Below are 18,177 nucleotides of genomic sequence, written 5' to 3' on the forward strand. Positions count from 1 at the left end.
TTTTTTTTTTTTTTTTTTTTTTTTGTGTGTGTGTGTGTGTGTGTGTGGATTGAACCAGGGCCTTATGCATGCAAGGCAAGCACTCTACCAACTGAGCTATATCTCCAGGTGTCCATATGCAGCAACCCATTTGCACTGCAGATGGGTTCTATAAAGGTTCCTGTCTTAAAACGGGGCTTTGAGACACAGAAGTTGAGGAGCATCACTGAAGTCACGGAGCTGGGCTTCAATGGCATGTCTAGTTCTGGAGTGTGCTCTGTCATCTCCTGCCATCAGCGCTCCCCTCCTTCCCGAGGCCGCCTCATTGTGCTGGGCTGAGGGGCTGCATCAGTGCTAATGTCCTGTGGGACTCAGGCCTTCAGGGACTCCTGGGGCCAGGGGCACCCTTGCCTGGGATCATGGAGGAGGAGCTGCCAGGGAGATCTGGGTAGCAGATATCACCAGCCCGCCCTGTGCCCCTTGACCCCACCCCTCAGCAGGGAGGAAGTTTTGCTGCCTCCTGTTTTGGAGGTGGGGGTTGAAGGTCAAATCCAGGAGACCAGTCCCCAAGTGGCCTGTTCACCTGGATGTGCAGAGTTCTAACCAGCAAGTGATCGGGTCTGTGTTTGTCATGGACACTGAGGAAGAAGGTAGAGCGCACTGGGGCAGCGTGAGTCGGGGAGCTGGCCAGACGCTTCCTTCCTCCTTGGCCTGGGTGATGGGGACTCTGAGGCCCTGTTGGGAAGCCCAGTCTCTTGGACTCTCTTCCTTCTTGCAAAGCTGCTAGTCCCTGGGCTCTCTCTCTAGATGGCAGGTGTCCGTGTTCTCGAAGCTCGTGTGGGCGCTTCCTGGCCCCGGCCTCAGCCTGGTTCTGCATGGTTCTTGGACCGCAGCTCCCTCCCTGTTTGGAGCTTCTCATGGGAGGTGCCCTTACCGGATGCCCCCTTAACTCCCTGCCTCGCGGAGGGTGCCACCTGTGGTTGGGTGCCACCTGAGTTTGGGTGCCTGAATGGATGTGCAGTGCTGTTGATGGGAAATGGCTCAGTGATTCCTGTAATACCACTTCCCTCCCCCCTCTGCCCCCATATTCTTGACACAGAGGAGGCCATGGGGCACAGGGTGGTCAGGCAGGGAGAGGGGGAGCCCCCACCCCTGGACTTTTATCCTACTAGTGACTGTAAGTGGTGGCACCAGTTTGAGGAGGAGAGTAACGTGCCAAGGGAAGTAGCTTTCTCCAGACTGGGTTGTCAGCTGCGTGGGCGTGTGTGGTTGCCAGGGACAAGGACTGCCCAGGCAAGAGGGAGAGGACCCGGCAGGGGGAGGGGCTGTTTGCGCAAGACTCTCTGGACCAGGGGCCCTTCCTCTCCTGCATCTCTGCCCTGTGAAGGGAGGAGGCATCTGGTAGACACTGTTCTGTGTCCCCTGCCATCAGCAGGCCCCGTATGTGAGTGTGCGGTGATAAGTACAATGTCCCTTCCTCCCTGTCAGAAATGATAAGAAGAATGTCCCTTCCTCCCCAGCCACCAAAACCACAGCATTTAAAAGGCTGTGCCCTGTGGGCTCCATATCTCCTCCTCTGGGAAGCCTGCCAAGGAGAGGAAGGAAAGAGTTGGGTCCTGCCCTTCCCCCACAGGGCTCCCCTCTCCGCCCTTCACACATGCCCGCACAGACCCCCCACAGACCCCCCACTGCAGCCCCAGCCCCTTGGGGCGAGAGAGCCCGGTGTAACCTTAGAGGACCAGGTGGTGGCCTGGGGAAAGAGATGGGGCAAGAGTGGGACCGCCCTGTGCGGAGCCTAAGGCCATCTCACAGCCCCCTGTGCTGGTAGCCAAAGGGAAGCCCAGAGGGGTGGCTTTGCCCCTGAAGGTCTGGCTCTACCCAGGGAATCTGTTGTGAGTTCTCAGAGGACCCTCACGGATGCACTCCTGGTCCCCTGGCCTCTCTGACTGTGGCAGCCAAATGCCAGGACTCAGGCTCCCGGGGCTGAAGGGCGGGGGTCCACACCTGCACGTGGCCTCCTTCCTGGAGGTGCCTGGCTGAGGGAAGGCCAGGGTCTGCTTCTGCTGCCTGACTCCCAGCATCCCAGCATCTCATCCCCGTCCCGCCTGGCCGGGCTGATGCTGGGGAGTCCCTTCTGAGGACCGTCTGGCTTCCCGTATTGCTGAGGTAGGGAGCTGGTGGGAAAGGAGACCCCAAGGGCCCTGGGCCTTTGTCAGACCCTTCTGAGCAGCCAGGTTCTGGTGAGTAGAGCTACAAGAAGACATGTCCCAAAATAAGTCCTCTCACCCTGCTGCCACTGAGAGGTGTCCCCAACAATCCAGGCTGGCACTTTGGAAACCCTGCTAAATGTGCCTGTGCTGCCGGGGTGGGTGATGTCCACTGCTAAGATATCTTCATCTCTCCCGAGACATCACCCTGGGCGGAGGGGACTCTGGGAAAGCCTGTTATAGGTTTTTGTTTGTTTTTTGATACCAGGGATTGGACCCAGGGGAGCTTTACAATTAAGCCACATCCTCAGCCCTTTTTATTTTTTGAGACAGACTCTCACTAAGTTGCTGAGGGCCTTGCTAAGTTGCTGAGGCTGACCTTGAACTTGGAGTCCTGCCTCAGCCACCCACATTGCTGGGATTTCAGGCGTACTACGTTAGGACACCCAGCACTGTTTTTTGTTACTCTAATGAAATACCTGTGGCAAGATACTTAGGAAGAAAAATAGTCTTTTTAGCTCACAGCTTTGGATGATGAAAGTTCAAGATTGGTGACCCCAATGCCATTAGTTCAGCCTCTGGTGGGGGCCCAGTGGCGGTGCATGGCATCATGGTTAGAGAGCAGGTGAGAGGATGGTCACATTGCGGAAGCCAGAGGAAGGGGGAGGGGTCAGGCATGCTCCTTTTATGACAATCCTGAGATCTGCTTCAGCGTCCACAAGAAGAAAACTGCCTTCTTTCCTTCTGAGGGCAGGCCTCTGGTGACATAATGACCTCCCACTAGGACCCATCTCTTGACATCACCACACTGAAGACCAAGTCCCCCACACCTCTGGGGGACAAACCACACTCACCATAGCATAGAGTGAACCCCACACCTAATGAGCTTAACTCCAATACTGACATTCTCCCTAAGCCTTGAAGTGAATGAATATGTAAAAATTCGAACAGTTGCTGAATCAACCTATGTTTTGCTAAAATTATTAAAGAAGCATAAAATTGGAAAGTCCACGCAAGCTCTGTATAGAAATGCTGTCAAGGCAGGAGGGGAGGAAGGTTTGCCAAGCCAGGAGGCTGGGCAAGAGGGAAGGAAGCTGCCTCTCCCCAGGGTCTGGCTTCTGGGGGGGAGAATGCTGGTGTCTGCAGGGCTGGAAGCTCAGGGTGAGCCTGTCCTTGTGACCAGAGCTCTTTCTGTATCTCCAGATCCCCGTACCGAGTGTGCCTACTTTCCAGCCCTCCACTCCCGTCCCCGAGCGCCTGGAAGCCGTGCAGCGCTACATCAGGGAGCTGCAGTATCCTCTCTGGTCTGGGTCCATGACCACTGTCTCGTTACTCAACCAGAGGCCAAGTGGGCTTGCCTCAGAGGAAGCTGGAGAGGTGTCCACAGAGCCACCTGGTTCCCCAGCTTCAAGGTGCGATTCACCCAGGCATCTCTGTGCTACCTGGAGCTGGGGGGCACTTCGTCTGATGACTTGCTTCAGCCCCTCCCTCACCAGCTTCCCTGCTACCTGTGTGTGACAGGGAGAGAGAGGGAAGTGGCCCCTGGGACGGGCTGCAGGAAGTGGGTGGTCCCTGTCATCCATCCAGCCCTAGAGGAAGCAGCAAGAAGGTTCCCTGGGGGTATTGGAAAACGGGTTTTAAAAGTGTGGGGAATGGGGAAGATAAGGGACTTTAAGCTCCAGGAGGTCACTTGCACATCCTGGAATTTTCTCCTGGTTCTTCAACTTTTCTTTCCTGGCAAGAGGCCTTTTGCCCAGCCTGCGAGGAGGTGGGTGCCTGAGGCCTGTTGGAGGGCCCCTTAACTCCTTCCCCCTGCCCCAGAGCAGTGTCCTGGGTCCTCTACCTCAGCCCTCCTGACTACAGAGGAGGCCGAGGTGGGGGAACTAGACATGGGTCCCGAATAGAGAAAGGCCCACTGAGGACTGCAAGTCAGGCCCCGTCCCTCTGCTCTCCAGTGGGAATATTGTGGTGCGGAGGGAGAGGCTGGCTTGGGAACACCTAGCAACTGGAGGCTGAGCTGGACCCCCACCCTCCAGCCTCCTCTGTCTGCAAAATTCAGTGCTTCAGGAAGCCGTTCCCAGCTATGGCTTCTGGCCACCAGCTGTCTGCTCAAAGTCCCCGTCTGAGACAGGGAGGCCAGGAAAGAATGAGTGAAAGCTGGAGAGGATGAGGAGGGGGGGAGGAAAGAGAAGGGGCTGTGAGGGGGAAGGAGAGGCACCCACCCACCCTGTGCCCTTGTCTCCCCTGCAGGAGAATCAGGTCTGAGCATCCTCCAAGGTGCTGTGAGGAGGCCCCTTGCTGTGTCCTTACCCAGCCTATACTCCTGGGAGATGGGCAGGGGAAAGGGACACCTTTTCAGATGAACCCAGACGGTCCTTAACCAGCTCCCACAGGTACAATCACACAGGGACACAGTTCTTTGAAATTAAGAAGAGCAGACCTCTGACAGGGTAAGAATGGGACACCCAGCCCCCGCCCAGGCTCACAGTGCCCCCTGCCCAGGCTCACAGTGCCCCCTGGCTGGGCTGAATCCCTAGGAGCCCCTGTGGTTTGCCTTTGGATGGAAGTTTAGATCTTCTTGTAGGAAAGCCAGCCGTTGGGCTGGTACCTGGGGTACCTGGGTCTGAGGGTGTCATGATGTAAACGTTCACCTGAGATGAACAGCCAGGGCTATCTTAGTGAAAGGGAGCCCACCCCCACCAGTCCATGCTGAGCATGGAACATGACAGGCAGCACCCCCCACCTGCCTTGATGATAGAGGGTGGTCCCAGGTCGATGGGCCACCTGGACTTTTTCTAGCGGAGCAAGAGACAGCCCTTCTCCTTCTCTCCCGCAGCGGCCCCTGCTCTCTGCCCATCTGCCTCGCAGGCCCCTGGGCATCTACCCATCGTGTCCTTCTAGACTCTTTCCTGGCCATGTAACTGAAGGTCCAATATCAGTGTCTGAGCATTAGGGACCCCTCTAGAAGGAAGGTGGCATCTCTCACTCCTCGACCCCTGGCTGAGCCACTCGCTCCAGGCTCTAGAGAACTTCTGCCAGGGAAGCCCCAAGGGCGGAATGGCGAGGAGGATGGCGGCTGAGGCTGGGGGGCATGGCCCAGAGATGCCCATAGGCTTAAAATTTTTAAATCCAGGAGTTTATAATTTTTAAAACCCAGATAAATTTTGCATCTTGCTCCACACATAATTTATGTTTGCTTTCTTATGGAAAAAAAAAAAAAGAAAAAAAAAGCTTTAAATGCTTTATTTACTGAATGACCGGCTCTTGAGGCCCCAGGGGGAACATCCACCTCCCTAGGCCCCTAGCTTTGTTCTCTGGCTGCTGCCTGCTGGGGGGCCTCCAGCCCCTGGGGTGGAGGAATCCAGGCACTCTTGTGGAAGGCCAGTGGCCAGGCCGAATCCCCGGGCCCCAGGACAGACTCTCTTAAAACCTGAGTTCCAAGTTCAGGAGCAGGCCGCGGGAGTGGGGGTGGGGGGCCACCAGGCAGCCGCCTGCCTGAGACCCCACTTCTGGGCTTTGGGGAGCAGTTGCATCCGTTAGCCGGCTCTTCAAAGGCACCTTGGTTAAGTCAGGAATGCCCACTGCGCTCCGGCAGGGAAGAGGTCAATGCCAAGGTCCCACCTCCTCCTACCACTGTCATTGCAGAGGCCCCAGCACAGTGGCCGTCAAGGTCCTGTCCTCTGTGCTGCTCCCCTCCCCCAGAGGTCTTTAAAGGACAAGTGGGAGAGAAAATGAAAGGAAGGAAGGAACTGAGGGAGAGGGGCCTCTTTCCACCCCCTCAGCTGCAGCCACGGGAGGAGGGGAGGAGCCTGAGCTGAGGGCAGCTTGAGGGGTGGGGGTCTGTCCTTCTAGCCTTCTGGTAACCCAGCCCCCTCCTTCGGACATCCCCCACTGGAAGGGGCCAGAGGCATTGTCCTCCGCTGTCTCCCTTTCCCACAGGCTGATGGACCTGGCCAAGGAAATGACCAAAGAGGCTCTGCCAATCAAATGCCTGGAAGCCGTGATCCTGGGAATGTATCCTTCCCCTGCCCTGGGAGGCCTGCTAGGGGACCCGCCTGTCCTGGCCTCAGCTTCCTGTTCCAGAAGTGGGGAGAGGGAAAGAGGCCCAGGGCTCTCCCAGCTCCCCTGTGCAGCCAGGAACTTGACCCTTGGTGAGGAGCCTCCCCCAGGTGGAGGAGCCTCGGGACTCAGCCACCTGTGCCTCAGTTGCTTCCTCTTCAGGTTTGATGGGCAGGTCTTTTTTGAGTTCATGGACCCAGTGATCTTTCTCTGAATTCTGAATAGGGCACAGTGTCTCCTATGGGCTGTTGTACCACTGCCAGGCAAGGTGGTGCATGTCTGTAATCCAATTATTCAGGAGGCTGAGGCAGGAGGATTGCAAGTTTAAGGCCAGCCTAGGCAACTTAGTGAGACCCTGTCTCAAGAACAGGAAGAGTTGGGAGCATATCTCAATGGTAGAGCACCCCTGGGTTCAATCCCCAGTACCACAAAACAACTGGAAGAAGCAGACAAGCTCCCAGGAGCGGCTGCCCTCCCCCAGGGCCCCCAGTCAGAGCAGGGGAAGGTGAGGCAGGTATTTGTGGTCAGTTCTTTTCCTAATTGGTCAGCACCTCAGCCCCATGATTTTTTTTTTTTTTGGTACTGTTATGGGGGATTGAACCCAGAGGTGCTAAACCATTGAGTCATGTCCCCAGCCTATTTTTATTTTTTGTTCTAATACAAGTTCTTGCTCAGTTGGTTAGAGCCTCACTATGTTGCTGCTGAGGCTGGTTTGAACTTGCAATCCTCCTGCCTCAACCTCCAGAGCCACACCTGGCTCCTACCTTTCTTTTTTTTTAATGAGTCATTTTATTAAAATATATTAAAACTTGTACAAATATAGAATAATATAATGAATTCCCATGTATCCATTTCTCAGCTTTACCATTTCAGAGCCAATTGTGTTTCGTCTCTTCCCACCCCTCCCATATTCCCTACCAGCTTTTCTTTCCTGGCTTGGATTGACTCCAGTGGGGCTCTACCACCAAGACACACCTCCATCTCTTTTTACTTTTTGAGACAGGGTCTCACTAAGTTGCTTAGGGCCTTGCTAAGTTGCTGAGACTGGCCATGAACTTGATCCTTGGATGATCCTCGGGTCTCAGCCTCCAAGCCACTGGAATTATAGGTGTGCACCACCACATGCTGGGTCCCTGCCAGCCTTGAATCATTTTGCCTATTGATGATCCCTGGGGCAGATAGCCCACCAGCTCAGTGCTGCAGAGAGTGCAGATTGGAGGTAGCCGGAAGGGTCAGGGAAGGACACCTAATGAACAGGAAGTGCATCTGCAGGACTAGGTCTCAGGAGAAGTCAAAAGTGAGAAGGATGCTCCCTCAGGGCTGTAACCGAGGTGACACTCTCCCATGGACATACCTGCCTCAAGTTTACATAAAAAGGCTGTGGTGCCCCCTGCCCCATCCCCTCAGAGGTCCTAAGAGCTAGCTCCACTGTGGCAGTCATTTGTGATAGGATGGACCCATTTCCAGGAGCCCAGCCAGCATCACCTTGTCTAGGGCTCTTTGTGACTTTAATCATGAGACCACTCAGGAACGTCAGGCCACTGCCAGCACCTCCTTGAAGACCCCTCGTCCCCTCTCCTTCAGGAGCCATGCTCTAAAGCAGAGGCTCCATCCCTGCAGAGCAACCTGGATGTTGGGCCAGCCAAGATCATGTGGTCCCAAGGCCTTTCAAGGTCATTTGGTGGCTTGTGGGCACAAGGAAAATGGGAACAGTACCTAGTCTGGTGAAGGGCCCCTCCCCGTGTCCCCGCAGCTCCTCAGTGCAGTGGGCTCTGCACTGTTAGCTTCTGGGTCTCCTTCCCACTGCACTCTGCCGAGCAGTGCTGTGCCTTTCTCATATACTCTGTGTCCCTGGTCACTGGCAAGGCGTTGGGCTCAGTCAGCGCTTGTAGACTGAGTAGTGCTAGAGGAAGCACGGTGTAGTGTCTGAGGCCACAGGCTTAATCCTGGCTCTGCTACATACTACGTGACCCCCAAGCAAGTTCCCTAACATCTCCAAGTCCTGGAGTCCTCCCTTGCAAATGGGGGTAGTGGTAGTGCCTGTGGCACAGCCGTTCATCTAGGGCACTGAGTGCAGCCTCTGTAGGGGGCATCTGCCCCCCACTTGCTCACTCATCCCTTTCTACCCATGTATTCAAGAAGAGTGTTACTGAGTAACTGTGATTGGCGGGACTCGGGGACAGGCCCTGGAGAAAGAGCAAAGAGCATGGCAGCCAAGGTCCCTGTCCTCGGGAAGTTTCCTCTCTGGTGGAGGAGACAGAAACAGCAAGCAAACCAAGAAATAAGTGGAAAATGGGTGGTGGTGGGTGCCATGGAGGAAAATCGGGGCGTTGACTTGCTTGAGGCCTGCAGAGGAGCTGGCCAGGCGGGCAGGGCAGGAGACTCTGCAGGAGCTGGGCTAGGGGCTGAGGTGAGAGGCCCAGGTGCCTGGAGGGGGTGAGCAAGTGGGACCAGTGGGCTGAGAGGCTTCAGTGTGCCTCCCACCGGCTGTGGCCACAGCTTGATTCTATTTGAGAGTCAAGGGACAGTGTCTGTGTAGGTGGAGGGGGCGATGGTGAGAAAAGTAGAGGCCACCAGAATGCGGTGCATCTGTGAGGAGATGTATGTGTGAAAGGGAAAATGGGGAGAAGGTGTCTGGGGGGACCAGCGACTGCGAAGTGCCTGTGATCGACAGGAGTGGGGGGGGGCACCCTACAGCTCTGGAAAGCCCTGCAGTTTGGAGTAGGGGACCCCTGTTAGCTGTTATTCTGGGAGCTCTGATTGACATCACGGCAGCCTCAGTGTTCCCACGGAGGCCAGTTCAGGAGGCCCCCCTGTACACCAGCTTGAGGCTAGAGGACAGGGATTTGGAGATGAACAAGCTGGGGTGTCTGCCTTCAGAAGCTGGTGGCCTAGGGGTCCCTGAGCCACAGGCAGGTGGGTGGCGGCTGCCCCAGCCCTGCCCCGCGTGCTGGTCCGGCTCTGCTGGCCCTTTCCTTAGCGGGGGCGACTGGCCAGTTACCTCACCAACAGCATGCCCGCCCTGGAACGCTTCCCCATCAGCTTCAAGACCTACTTCTCAGGGAACTACTTCCGCCACATCGTGCTGGGGGTAAACTTCGGGGGCCGCTACGGGGCCCTGGGCATGAGCCGGCGGGAGGACCTGATGTACAAGCCGCCGGCCTTCCGCACCCTCAGCGAGCTCGTGCTCGACTACGAGGCCGCCTACGGCCGCTGCTGGCACGTGCTCAAGAAGGTGAAGCTGGGCCAGTGCGTGTCCCACGACCCGCACAGCGTGGAGCAGATCGAGTGGAAGCACTCGGTCCTGGACGTGGAGAAGCTGGGCCGCGATGACTTCCGCAAGGAGCTGGAGCGCCACGCCCGCGACCTGAGGCTCAAGGTCAGGCTCTGCCCGCGGAGGCCAGGCTCTCCCCTGGCGGCTTCCCTCCCTGCTGTCACCCCCCTCCATGCCCCAACTCCAGCAGAGGTGGTGGGAGGATGAGGGAGGGGATGGTGTGTCCTAGCTGCGTCATTTCAGTCTTTTTGTCTTATTGCCCAAGTTGTCCCCTGGGTGGGCAGGCCAAGGGCAGCTCAGGAAAGAGGAGGCAGGGATTGAGCTGGCCTGGGGGTGGGTCTTTGACACAGGAAGGGCCAGAGGCATGGATTCCAGGTGGCGGGGACTCTGGAGTAAAGACCAGCTAGGGGGAAATCCTGACCTAAATGAGGGGAGTGGTGTGGGGGACACAAGAGCCTCCCCTCTCTGTGTGCCCCCACACTTGAGCCCCAGCACCCAGCATTCACAAAACACTAGAAGGAGAGTAGAAGAAAGGAAATTCAGCCCCAGGGAAGACAATAAGGTGGTGATTTCTTCCCCCTCTTTGCCACCTACAAGGGGATGTCTGGGGACTTCGGGGGTCTGTTAACCCAGAAGAGCTGGGCTTGAGCTACTGAGGAGTTGGCCCCTTTCTGCAGTCAGCATTTGGGGCTCTTTCTGGGTCCAGCTGGACTAGAGGGACTTCCCTTGGGGCCTGATAGGGTCCCCTCCTGGGCTCAGCCACTCTGGTTGCTCAGCCCCAGCCACACCGTGACTGTGCCCCTCCAGATGACCTGCAACCTCCAGCTCGCCTACCAGCCTAGGCACTGGCTCATGCCCCGTCCTTGTGTCAGCCCTGGGGTGAGCAGCCATGGAGCTGCCTTCGCAGGATGGGAAGCCCAGAGACTCGCGGGCAGGCGGGTGGCATGAGAGGCAGATCCGACTGGAGCTCAGCCTGCTGAGGGAGGGTCTGAGCTTGTCACAGGCAGCTGTGAGAGTCCAGGCAGGGGACTCTCAGCCAGCCCCTAGACCAAGACCCTGTGGACTGACAGTGCCTTCCCCCAAGGCAGAGGTGGGCTGCAGGGACCCTGCACTAGAGAGGGGCTGCTGTCTTCTGGCCTAGGCGGGCACCCTGTTCTGGGTCCCCCTGCACCCTTGCTTTTGCTGCAGGGAATATTATTGTGTCTCCAAGGCTGCAGGTTAGACCTAGAGGTGGAACCAACAGTTACTTGGTCATTAGTCCTGTGACTCCCCACTCATTCAGCACGAAGGCCTCTCTGGTATTTTCCCCTCTCCAGCTCCCCGCAGTAGAGAGAACTCAAGTCAAGTTGAGCGTGTTGCCTAAGGAATGATTCATCTCATTTATTTATTGTGGGACTGGGGACTGAACCCAGGGGCACTCTACCACTGAGCTGTATTCCCAACCCCTTTTCTTTTTTATTTTGAGACAGCGTCTCCCTAAGTAGTCAAGGCTGGTCTAGAACCGTAATCCTCCTGCCTCAGCCACTTGAGTTGCTAGGACTATAGGTATGTGCCACCATGCCTGATTTTTTTTCTTAATCAGACAGAGTTACTAATCTGACTTTGGCTTGTTCAAGGTAACTAGTGCCACTCTTGGCTTTGATAGGCTCCCAGGCAAAGCTCAAACACAGGCCACCTCTCCATTTGGCACATGGGCCTGGTGTGAGTCAAGGGGCCTCTTCTGGAAGACTTTTTATAATGATGGGACAGCCCAGCAGCTTCCCTTGCTCCCGTGCCACCTTCGGGATGCAGGGGCTGGGCAGCTGGGCAGCTGCTGCACTTCGGTGCCTGGGAAGTAGATTTGGAAAGAGCCAAAGACAGGGTAGAGGGTTGCCTGGGGCTTCCCGGGCCCTGCCTGGGGCAGCCTCCAGGACTTGTGCCCTTCTCTCCGTGGGGCAGGTTGGCTCTTGGGCAGCCCTGAAGGATGCTTTTGTTTCTCCCTCCCTACCTAGATTGGCAAAGGCACCGGCCCACCCTCTCCCACCAAGGACCGGAAGAAGGATGTGTCCTCCCCGCAGCGGGCCCAGTCCAGCCCACACCGCAGGAACAGCCGCAGCGAGAGACGGTGAGGGATGACATTGCATGGGGACGGGGCCAACACAGCCTTCCCCTTTCCTCTTCTCCTCTGGGTCCCTCTCCTTCACATCCTTCTGTCTTTTGTGTCCCACCCATGGGAAGTGACCTGGGATGGGTGTGTTTAGGTGTTGGCATCTCCCACAGCAGTGTGGTGCCATTTCCCCAAAGAAAACACCCCTCCAAAGGCCCCTGGCTGCCCTGTGCTGGACCAATGTGGTCCAGACAGAAAGGTCTACGGCAGGCAGCAGAATGGGGGGGTGTGAGGGTGGGTGGCCACCGGGCTCCTGCCTGGCAAAGAGTCCCCCTGCCGTCTCCTGCAGCTCTGTGTAACCAGGGTAAGTAGCTTTGAACACAACTGTGCCCCCAAGACTCCCAAAAGTCTGTGGGTTTTGTCTGTGTCTAGATGGCAAAAAAAAAAAAAAAAAATGCCCTTAAAATACCAAATCTCCTGCTCTGATTCCCTCTCCTATCATTCTGGCTCTTGCTTTAAATATAATTGTCATTTAGGAGCCACCCCTCTGGCATGAGTTAAGGGATACCAAGCAGATCTTTGGCACCAAAATGTCCATCACCATTGAGTTTGACCTAGGAAGCTTTTGTAAAGAACAGATTCCCCTGCGGAGATTTATGCTCTAAGGTATTACCCACCAGCTGCCACCAGATTAGCTAACCTCCAGCAGAGAACAAGCGCCCTGTGAGACAGGAATTCCATTCGGGAGGCTCTGGCTGGCCAGGGTTCCAGAAACACGTCTCCCCTGTGTCCTCCCATTCCAGGGCCCCTAGGAGAATGGAGGAGAGAAGCCAGCAGGGCAGCTCCCTCCTCCTCCAGCTCCCGATTACCACTCACTGCCCGCTGCTCTGCTCTGCCTCCCTGCAGGCCCTCGGGTGACAAGAAGCCTTCAGAGCCCAAAGCCATGCCAGACCTCAACGGGTACCAGATCCGAGTCTGAGGCACAAGCAGCACCCCAGCCCCTGCTTCTGGAGACTATGATCCACCTGCTGGAACTGGCCTTGCTCCAGGGAAGGGGTTGTGGGGGCAGGCTGCAGGTTGCAGGAAGGGTGCCTGTGGCTCCGCCCCACTCTGCTGCCCCTGCCACTGAGCCAAGTCCCTAACTTTGGGTCAAGAAGACAGTTAGTATTTTATTTGGAGTCTTTGGCTCTACGACTGATGTTTAAGGTATTTAGGGGAAAAAGACAATGACAAATGGATGTGCTGGTGGCTGGAAGGGCAGTGCTCAGGGGCCTGAGAGCCGCGGGCCTGGGGGAGGATGGCTTGCTGGTTCCCCAGTGACTTTACTCCCAGTGGCTCTCTGGGATTTGGGTGCATCCTGTAGATGGGAAATTTCTCAGCCCCACCAGCCTGTGTGGGTTGAGAGGATGAGGTGTTCTGCAGTTGGGACTGTCCTGGCAGAAACTTGACCCAGGGAAAGGGAAGCAGGGTAGACTCATCCTGAGAAAGGTCTGTGCAGCCCATAAATCAGGAGCTGGGCTCAGGCCGCATCTGCCTAAGAGCAGGAGCTGGTGGCCCAGAAGAGCCCTTGGCCCTTGTGGCCCCATAGGCACACCGTGTGGGCCTGAGCTAAAGCTAGCAGGGGTTGGGCTGGAGGAGAACCAGAAGAGGGCCCTGGGCAGAGGAGAGGTCACGGGCCAGCAGCGGGTCCACGTGCGCAGCCCCGCCTCGCCTGTTACTGCAGCCTGGGGGTTCCCAGCAGAGGGTGTGGACTTTGTGGAGGGCCCAGAATAACACTGGGGTCGGTCAGCATGGCTGTGGGACTGAGCAGACCTGGGTGCCAGTCCTGGCTGAGGTGGGCATGGGGTGGGACTTCAGGCCTGGGTCCTTCCCCTGGCTCTTCTGGGAGTGGCCTCTGCTGTGTCCCCTTTCTAAAACTTCAGCCCTTGCAGGGGAAATCAAGACCAGACCAGCAGAGCTGTGCCCCAGGCCCACATCCCCTCCGTTGGCAGCCCCTTTAGGCTCGTGGGTTAGAGGGACAAAGGGGCCTGCCACAGTTAGTGATTCCTCGGGGCACTAGTAGAGAAGAAGCCAAGTACCTGGAGTCGTGCACATTTTGCCCATCATCCATGAGACCCCTGGCAGGGAAGAGAAAGCATGCGGAAATGTTGGCAGAGCTGGGAGAAGGTTCTGGAAGTTCAAATAAGAAGGTGTAGGGCAAAGGGCAGTTGGACCACTAAGAAGGGACAGAGCCCGAGACCTGGGGGTGTAAGTGAGGAAGGGATGTGGGAGGAAGTTTACGATCAGGCTGCCTTGGGGAGGGGTGAGTTCCCCAGCACAGAGGGCTTCTTGTCAGGAAGCTGGAGAGAGGATGAGGTTATAGAAGGGCAACTTGATGTAGCGATCGTTAAGGTTTTACTGAGAGGCTGTGTTGACCTGGGGCAGCCTTCAGTGAGGCTGCAGAGGAGCTGTGAGCCTGGGCAGGGGAGCAGCAGAACTGGGGTTGTAAACTCAAATGTCCACAGGGCCAGCAAGTGACAAACGGGAGGGCTGCATGGGGACCGTGGCACACTGTGGGCTGCTGCTGCTCAGCTCTCCTCACAGTGCAGGCCCTGTGGGGCCAGATTGTGTTTTAGAGACCAGAACCCTGAATCTGGATGAGAAATCTGATTTTTAAAGGTTGGCAAATCAGGTCAAGAAATTTAAATGCCAGTTTATGCAAAAGAGTACGTTTGCCTCCTCTGCAGTCAAGAGCTTGTGCTGGCTAGGAGTCCAAGGGATGCTTTGGATGGGAAGGTCTGGGTTTTTCAGAGGAGATTCCTCCAGAGTCGAGTCTCAGCAGCAGAGACACCCACCCCACACACACACTCCCACCAGGGAGCCACCCTGAGCTCATCTTTGCTGTCCCTGCAGACAGGCTGGAGACCTGGGTAGGTGGCACCCAGCCTGCCAGGAGAAGGGCTGGTGCCTGGAAGCAGAGAGAGAGAGAGAAGGAGGGCAGAGCCTGCAGGGAAGGCCCCAGAGGCTGCCTCTCATCCACCCTGCAGCTCAGGGCCCAGAGCCAGGCCCGACGCACCCTAGGAGGCCAGCCGGTCACTCCCAGTTGGGAGCCTCACCAGGTTCTTCTTAGGGTCAGTGGGCCCTAGGGAGGTGCCCACTTTGCCCCCAGGCCACATCCCTGGCCAGACCAGTGAGATGGTCATGGTGATCCCTGGCTCACTGGCCAATCTCAGCTCTCAGGGAGTGGGGATTGTGGTCCCCATGTTCCTCCCTTCCCCAACATAGAGATGGCTCACCTCAGGAAAGGTGAGGCTGAAACAAGGTCCTTTCTGGGTCTGGTTGTGGCTGCTCATCAGCAGGGAAGAAGCCCCAGATGCTTCTGGGGACTTCCCGGAAATGACAGGGTATAGGGCGAAGAGATGCAAGAGGGGGCTGGGAGCCAGAGTCAGGTAGACAGAGGAAACTGCTCCTAGTTCCTAGGACACTCTGACCCACAGGCTCTCTCCTGGGGAAGCTTGGGAGGAGGAAGCAGAGTGGAACCCTTACCCTGCTTGCTCTCTGCTGACCCCCATCTGCAATCCCTGGCACTCACCCCTCCTGAGCTGAGACCTCAGGCCTGTGGAGACCACCACAGGACACAGTGGTGCTTTTGAATTTGTTTTTAACTGTTTCCCGTATGTAGCAACCCCTCCTCCCCCCGGGCTGTTTACACAGGCTGTGCTCTCTGGGGCTGGCCTGGCTGTGAGGTTTCTGGGGAGACAGAGAGGCAGGGACTTTGGGGCCTTAGTCACCTTCCATGGTGTCACCTCATCACACTGCCTGTGAGGGACGGGGCCTGGCTGATGTGACCCCAGCTCCTCTGCCCTGGTGCAAACTGCTGGCTAAGGAGGGGTCATGGTGAGGTCAGAGAAAGCTGCTTGGTGGAGGAGGCCTGGGGTAGGGGTGATTACAGGGCCTCCCAAAGCCTGGCTCCTTGTGCCAGGTGCCAGGGCGGGAACACCAGGAAGCTGGCTTCAGAGCCTTCCCATCCACCAACTGCCAATCCTCTCCCTCTGTGGCCTCACCACATTCTCATACCCCTCGCCCGCCACTCCAGCAGCCCGTGCTCACGTGGGCACGGCCAAGTGCAGAGAGCAGCAGCCCTGTGGCCCCAGGATGAGGTGATGCAGCCAAGGGCCAGGGCACTGATTTTCAGAAAGAGCCAAGACGTCGACATGTCTGTTTCTAGCCTTTCTGTCCTCTCTGCCCCCACCTCCTAGAGCACGGTCTGGCTCTGGGAGTCAGTCTGACGCTGGCTGGTGAGTGCCCAGGGGCCCCTGTGCGTGTGTGCCATGGCAGGCCACCACCTGCACTGTGTCCCTGACCTTGGAGAGCAGGGGAGTGCCAGGCCCAACAGGCTGATGGGTGAAGGGCAGGAGGCCTCCTGTAGAGGACTGCGGGGGAGCACACTCCTGCCAGGGACCAGCCTCCTACCAGGCTCTCGGGCCAGGCAGGGCTGCGTGGTGCTAGCTGCAAGTCCACTGGGGTGACCCTCTCGCTCCATGTTGGTGCTCTGTGGTCCCCTTTTAGTTCCTGCCTGATAAAAACGAGAGCTGGGCCTCCAGAGCTGGGCCTGGCCCGTGGGCCCTGTGATGACCAGCTGCCCTCCCCAGGCTGTGACGTGTGGTCCTCATGTTGTCCTTCCTTTGCTCATATCAGTATTGCCCTTCCTTTCACCTTGACACTTCATCTCATTCCTGTTCTCACTTTCCCCCTGAAACAAATAAAGTCTCCCCAGCTTGTTGTGTGGGCTGGGCAGAAATCACAACAAGGCCTCCTCGTCTCTCTTCCCCCTGGGAGCTGGGGCCCCAGCCCACCGCCTCCCACCATCATCAGCCACTGGCTGCAAGAACCCAGAGAGGAGGGGAGCAGAGTCTAAAACCAGGAAACAGGAAACTTCCCCGCCATCATGATGGACCATGGACACAGGCCTTCAGAGGTCTCATTTTTTCTCAGCCTGCCAAAGCCACTCAGCTCTTGCTAACCTTATCTGGGAGCAGATAAGGTCCCTCTCACCCTCAGGTGTATCCCAGCCCTGCTCTCCCTGCTCAAGCCCACCACACCCATCAGGACAAAGGAGAAAGGGAGGTTCTTCCAGGAGATGAGCTTACTTCAGGAAACCATAGCAACAGGGAACTGAAGTCCCTCCTCATCAGTCACCAGGCCACAGATTTGGAGAGCACCCCTGGGTCCACCCAACATGCCCTTTCTTCCCCTTCATTGTCCTTGTGTGTCAACTCTTTCCACAGTGACAAACTCAATCGGTGGAGAAACACAGGATCTCAGGCATTTCCTTAACCCTTCCTTCTGTCCCATGTCTCTGCTCTCCTTTCCTTCAGCTTAAAAGCAAAACCCAGACTTGTAAGCAAAGGAGATGAGATATTTCCTACTTCTTACCCCAGTCCATCTCCACAAAGTCCTGACTAGACTGCAGTTTACCACAGGAAGCTGCCCTTGTTAGTAGTCTGGCGCGCTCAGATTGGCAGCGGGCAGCTGGAGAGGCCACATCGGAACTGACGACATCTTGGACTGTGCACTGTTAAGTAGAAGCACTTTTACTGCAGGCTTATTTGAATCCACTGAAATGACATCCCAAAAGCCTTTCCACGAAGGTAACTGAATTAGCAATGTCTCGCACTGCACAGCCTTCCACAGGCAGAGCCGTCATCCACACGCTGAAAGTTCAGCTAAAAAAACACAGCACAGAAGCCTGGTGGGCAAGCACCAAGAAGACGGCTCTCCTGTGTAAGAGGCCTGCGGCAGGCCTGGGCCCCTTCCTTAGAATGCAGACTCCAGGGAGGGTAAGAACCCAACTTCCTGGGGAGAGGGGCTGCCTCATTTCTTGCTCTCCTGGTTCTCTTAGGTGCACAGCATGTGCCTGCCTAACCTAAGCATGTGATTAAACTGGATTGGACCTTTGGAAGTGGGTAGCACGTCTCAGCCCTGAAGATGAAAAGGTTGACACTCTGCCCCCTGCATCCGCCAGGACCTGGCACTCTGACTGCTACTGGGGAGGGCAGTGGCCATGGGAAGCAGTTGTCACACTAAGCAGACTGGCCCAGACGCAGGTTGACTGATAACCCTTAGCGTTTGCCAGTGGGGATGAAGGGACCAGCTGTTGAGGCCTGGCTTGTGGTGATGGGCCACCTCAGGTCAGCTGGAGGGCTAGCTGACCTAGCCCACATGACAGTGTGCACAGATACATAGATTCCTGTTAATCCCTAGCCAGAAAGGACTTGGTCATGGGAAACAAAACTTCGAAGGATGTAAAAGTAGAGACTGTTCTCACCACAGCTGGCTGAGGTCCCAGGCATTAGGGTATAGGAGCAGACTAGGAATGGGACAGAGGGAAGTTCCCTTCAAAACACATGGAATTCACATATTCTGACCCAGGCCAATCTGCACTCTACCAGGCTCTCAGCCAGCTGGCCCTCATCTGCAAGAGTTTTGGTTTTGCACATTTGTTCAGAAAGGCTGGGTGCACCCAGGTGCTGGGAGCCCAGAGCTGCAACAGATCCTCCTGATGGACACTAGGGAAAGGAGCCCCAGAGTCC

At 56.6% G+C, this 18,177-nt stretch overlaps 1 protein-coding gene across 2 annotated transcripts in view; it reads left to right on the top strand.

Moving 5' to 3' along the window:
- Vash1 (vasohibin 1) overlaps nt 1-16,391 on the top strand; it is a 20,754-nt gene extending 4,363 nt beyond the window's left edge. For both annotated transcript variants that reach the window (XM_048799060.1, XM_015494236.1), the window contains 6 exons: nt 3,390-3,478; nt 4,580-4,636; nt 6,126-6,200; nt 9,243-9,624; nt 11,511-11,623; nt 12,512-16,391. In XM_048799060.1, coding sequence (XP_048655017.1) covers nt 3,390-3,478; nt 4,580-4,636; nt 6,126-6,200; nt 9,243-9,624; nt 11,511-11,623; nt 12,512-12,584 — 789 coding nt within the window. In that variant the 3' untranslated portion in view covers nt 12,585-16,391. The remainder of the gene's footprint in view (nt 1-3,389; nt 3,479-4,579; nt 4,637-6,125; nt 6,201-9,242; nt 9,625-11,510; nt 11,624-12,511) is intronic.
- Nucleotides 16,392-18,177: the final 1,786 nt, after the last annotated feature.

This window comes from Marmota marmota, unplaced genomic scaffold, assembly GCF_001458135.2.
Source record: "Marmota marmota marmota unplaced genomic scaffold, marMar, whole genome shotgun sequence".
Classification (NCBI taxonomy): Eukaryota; Metazoa; Chordata; class Mammalia; order Rodentia; family Sciuridae; genus Marmota; species Marmota marmota.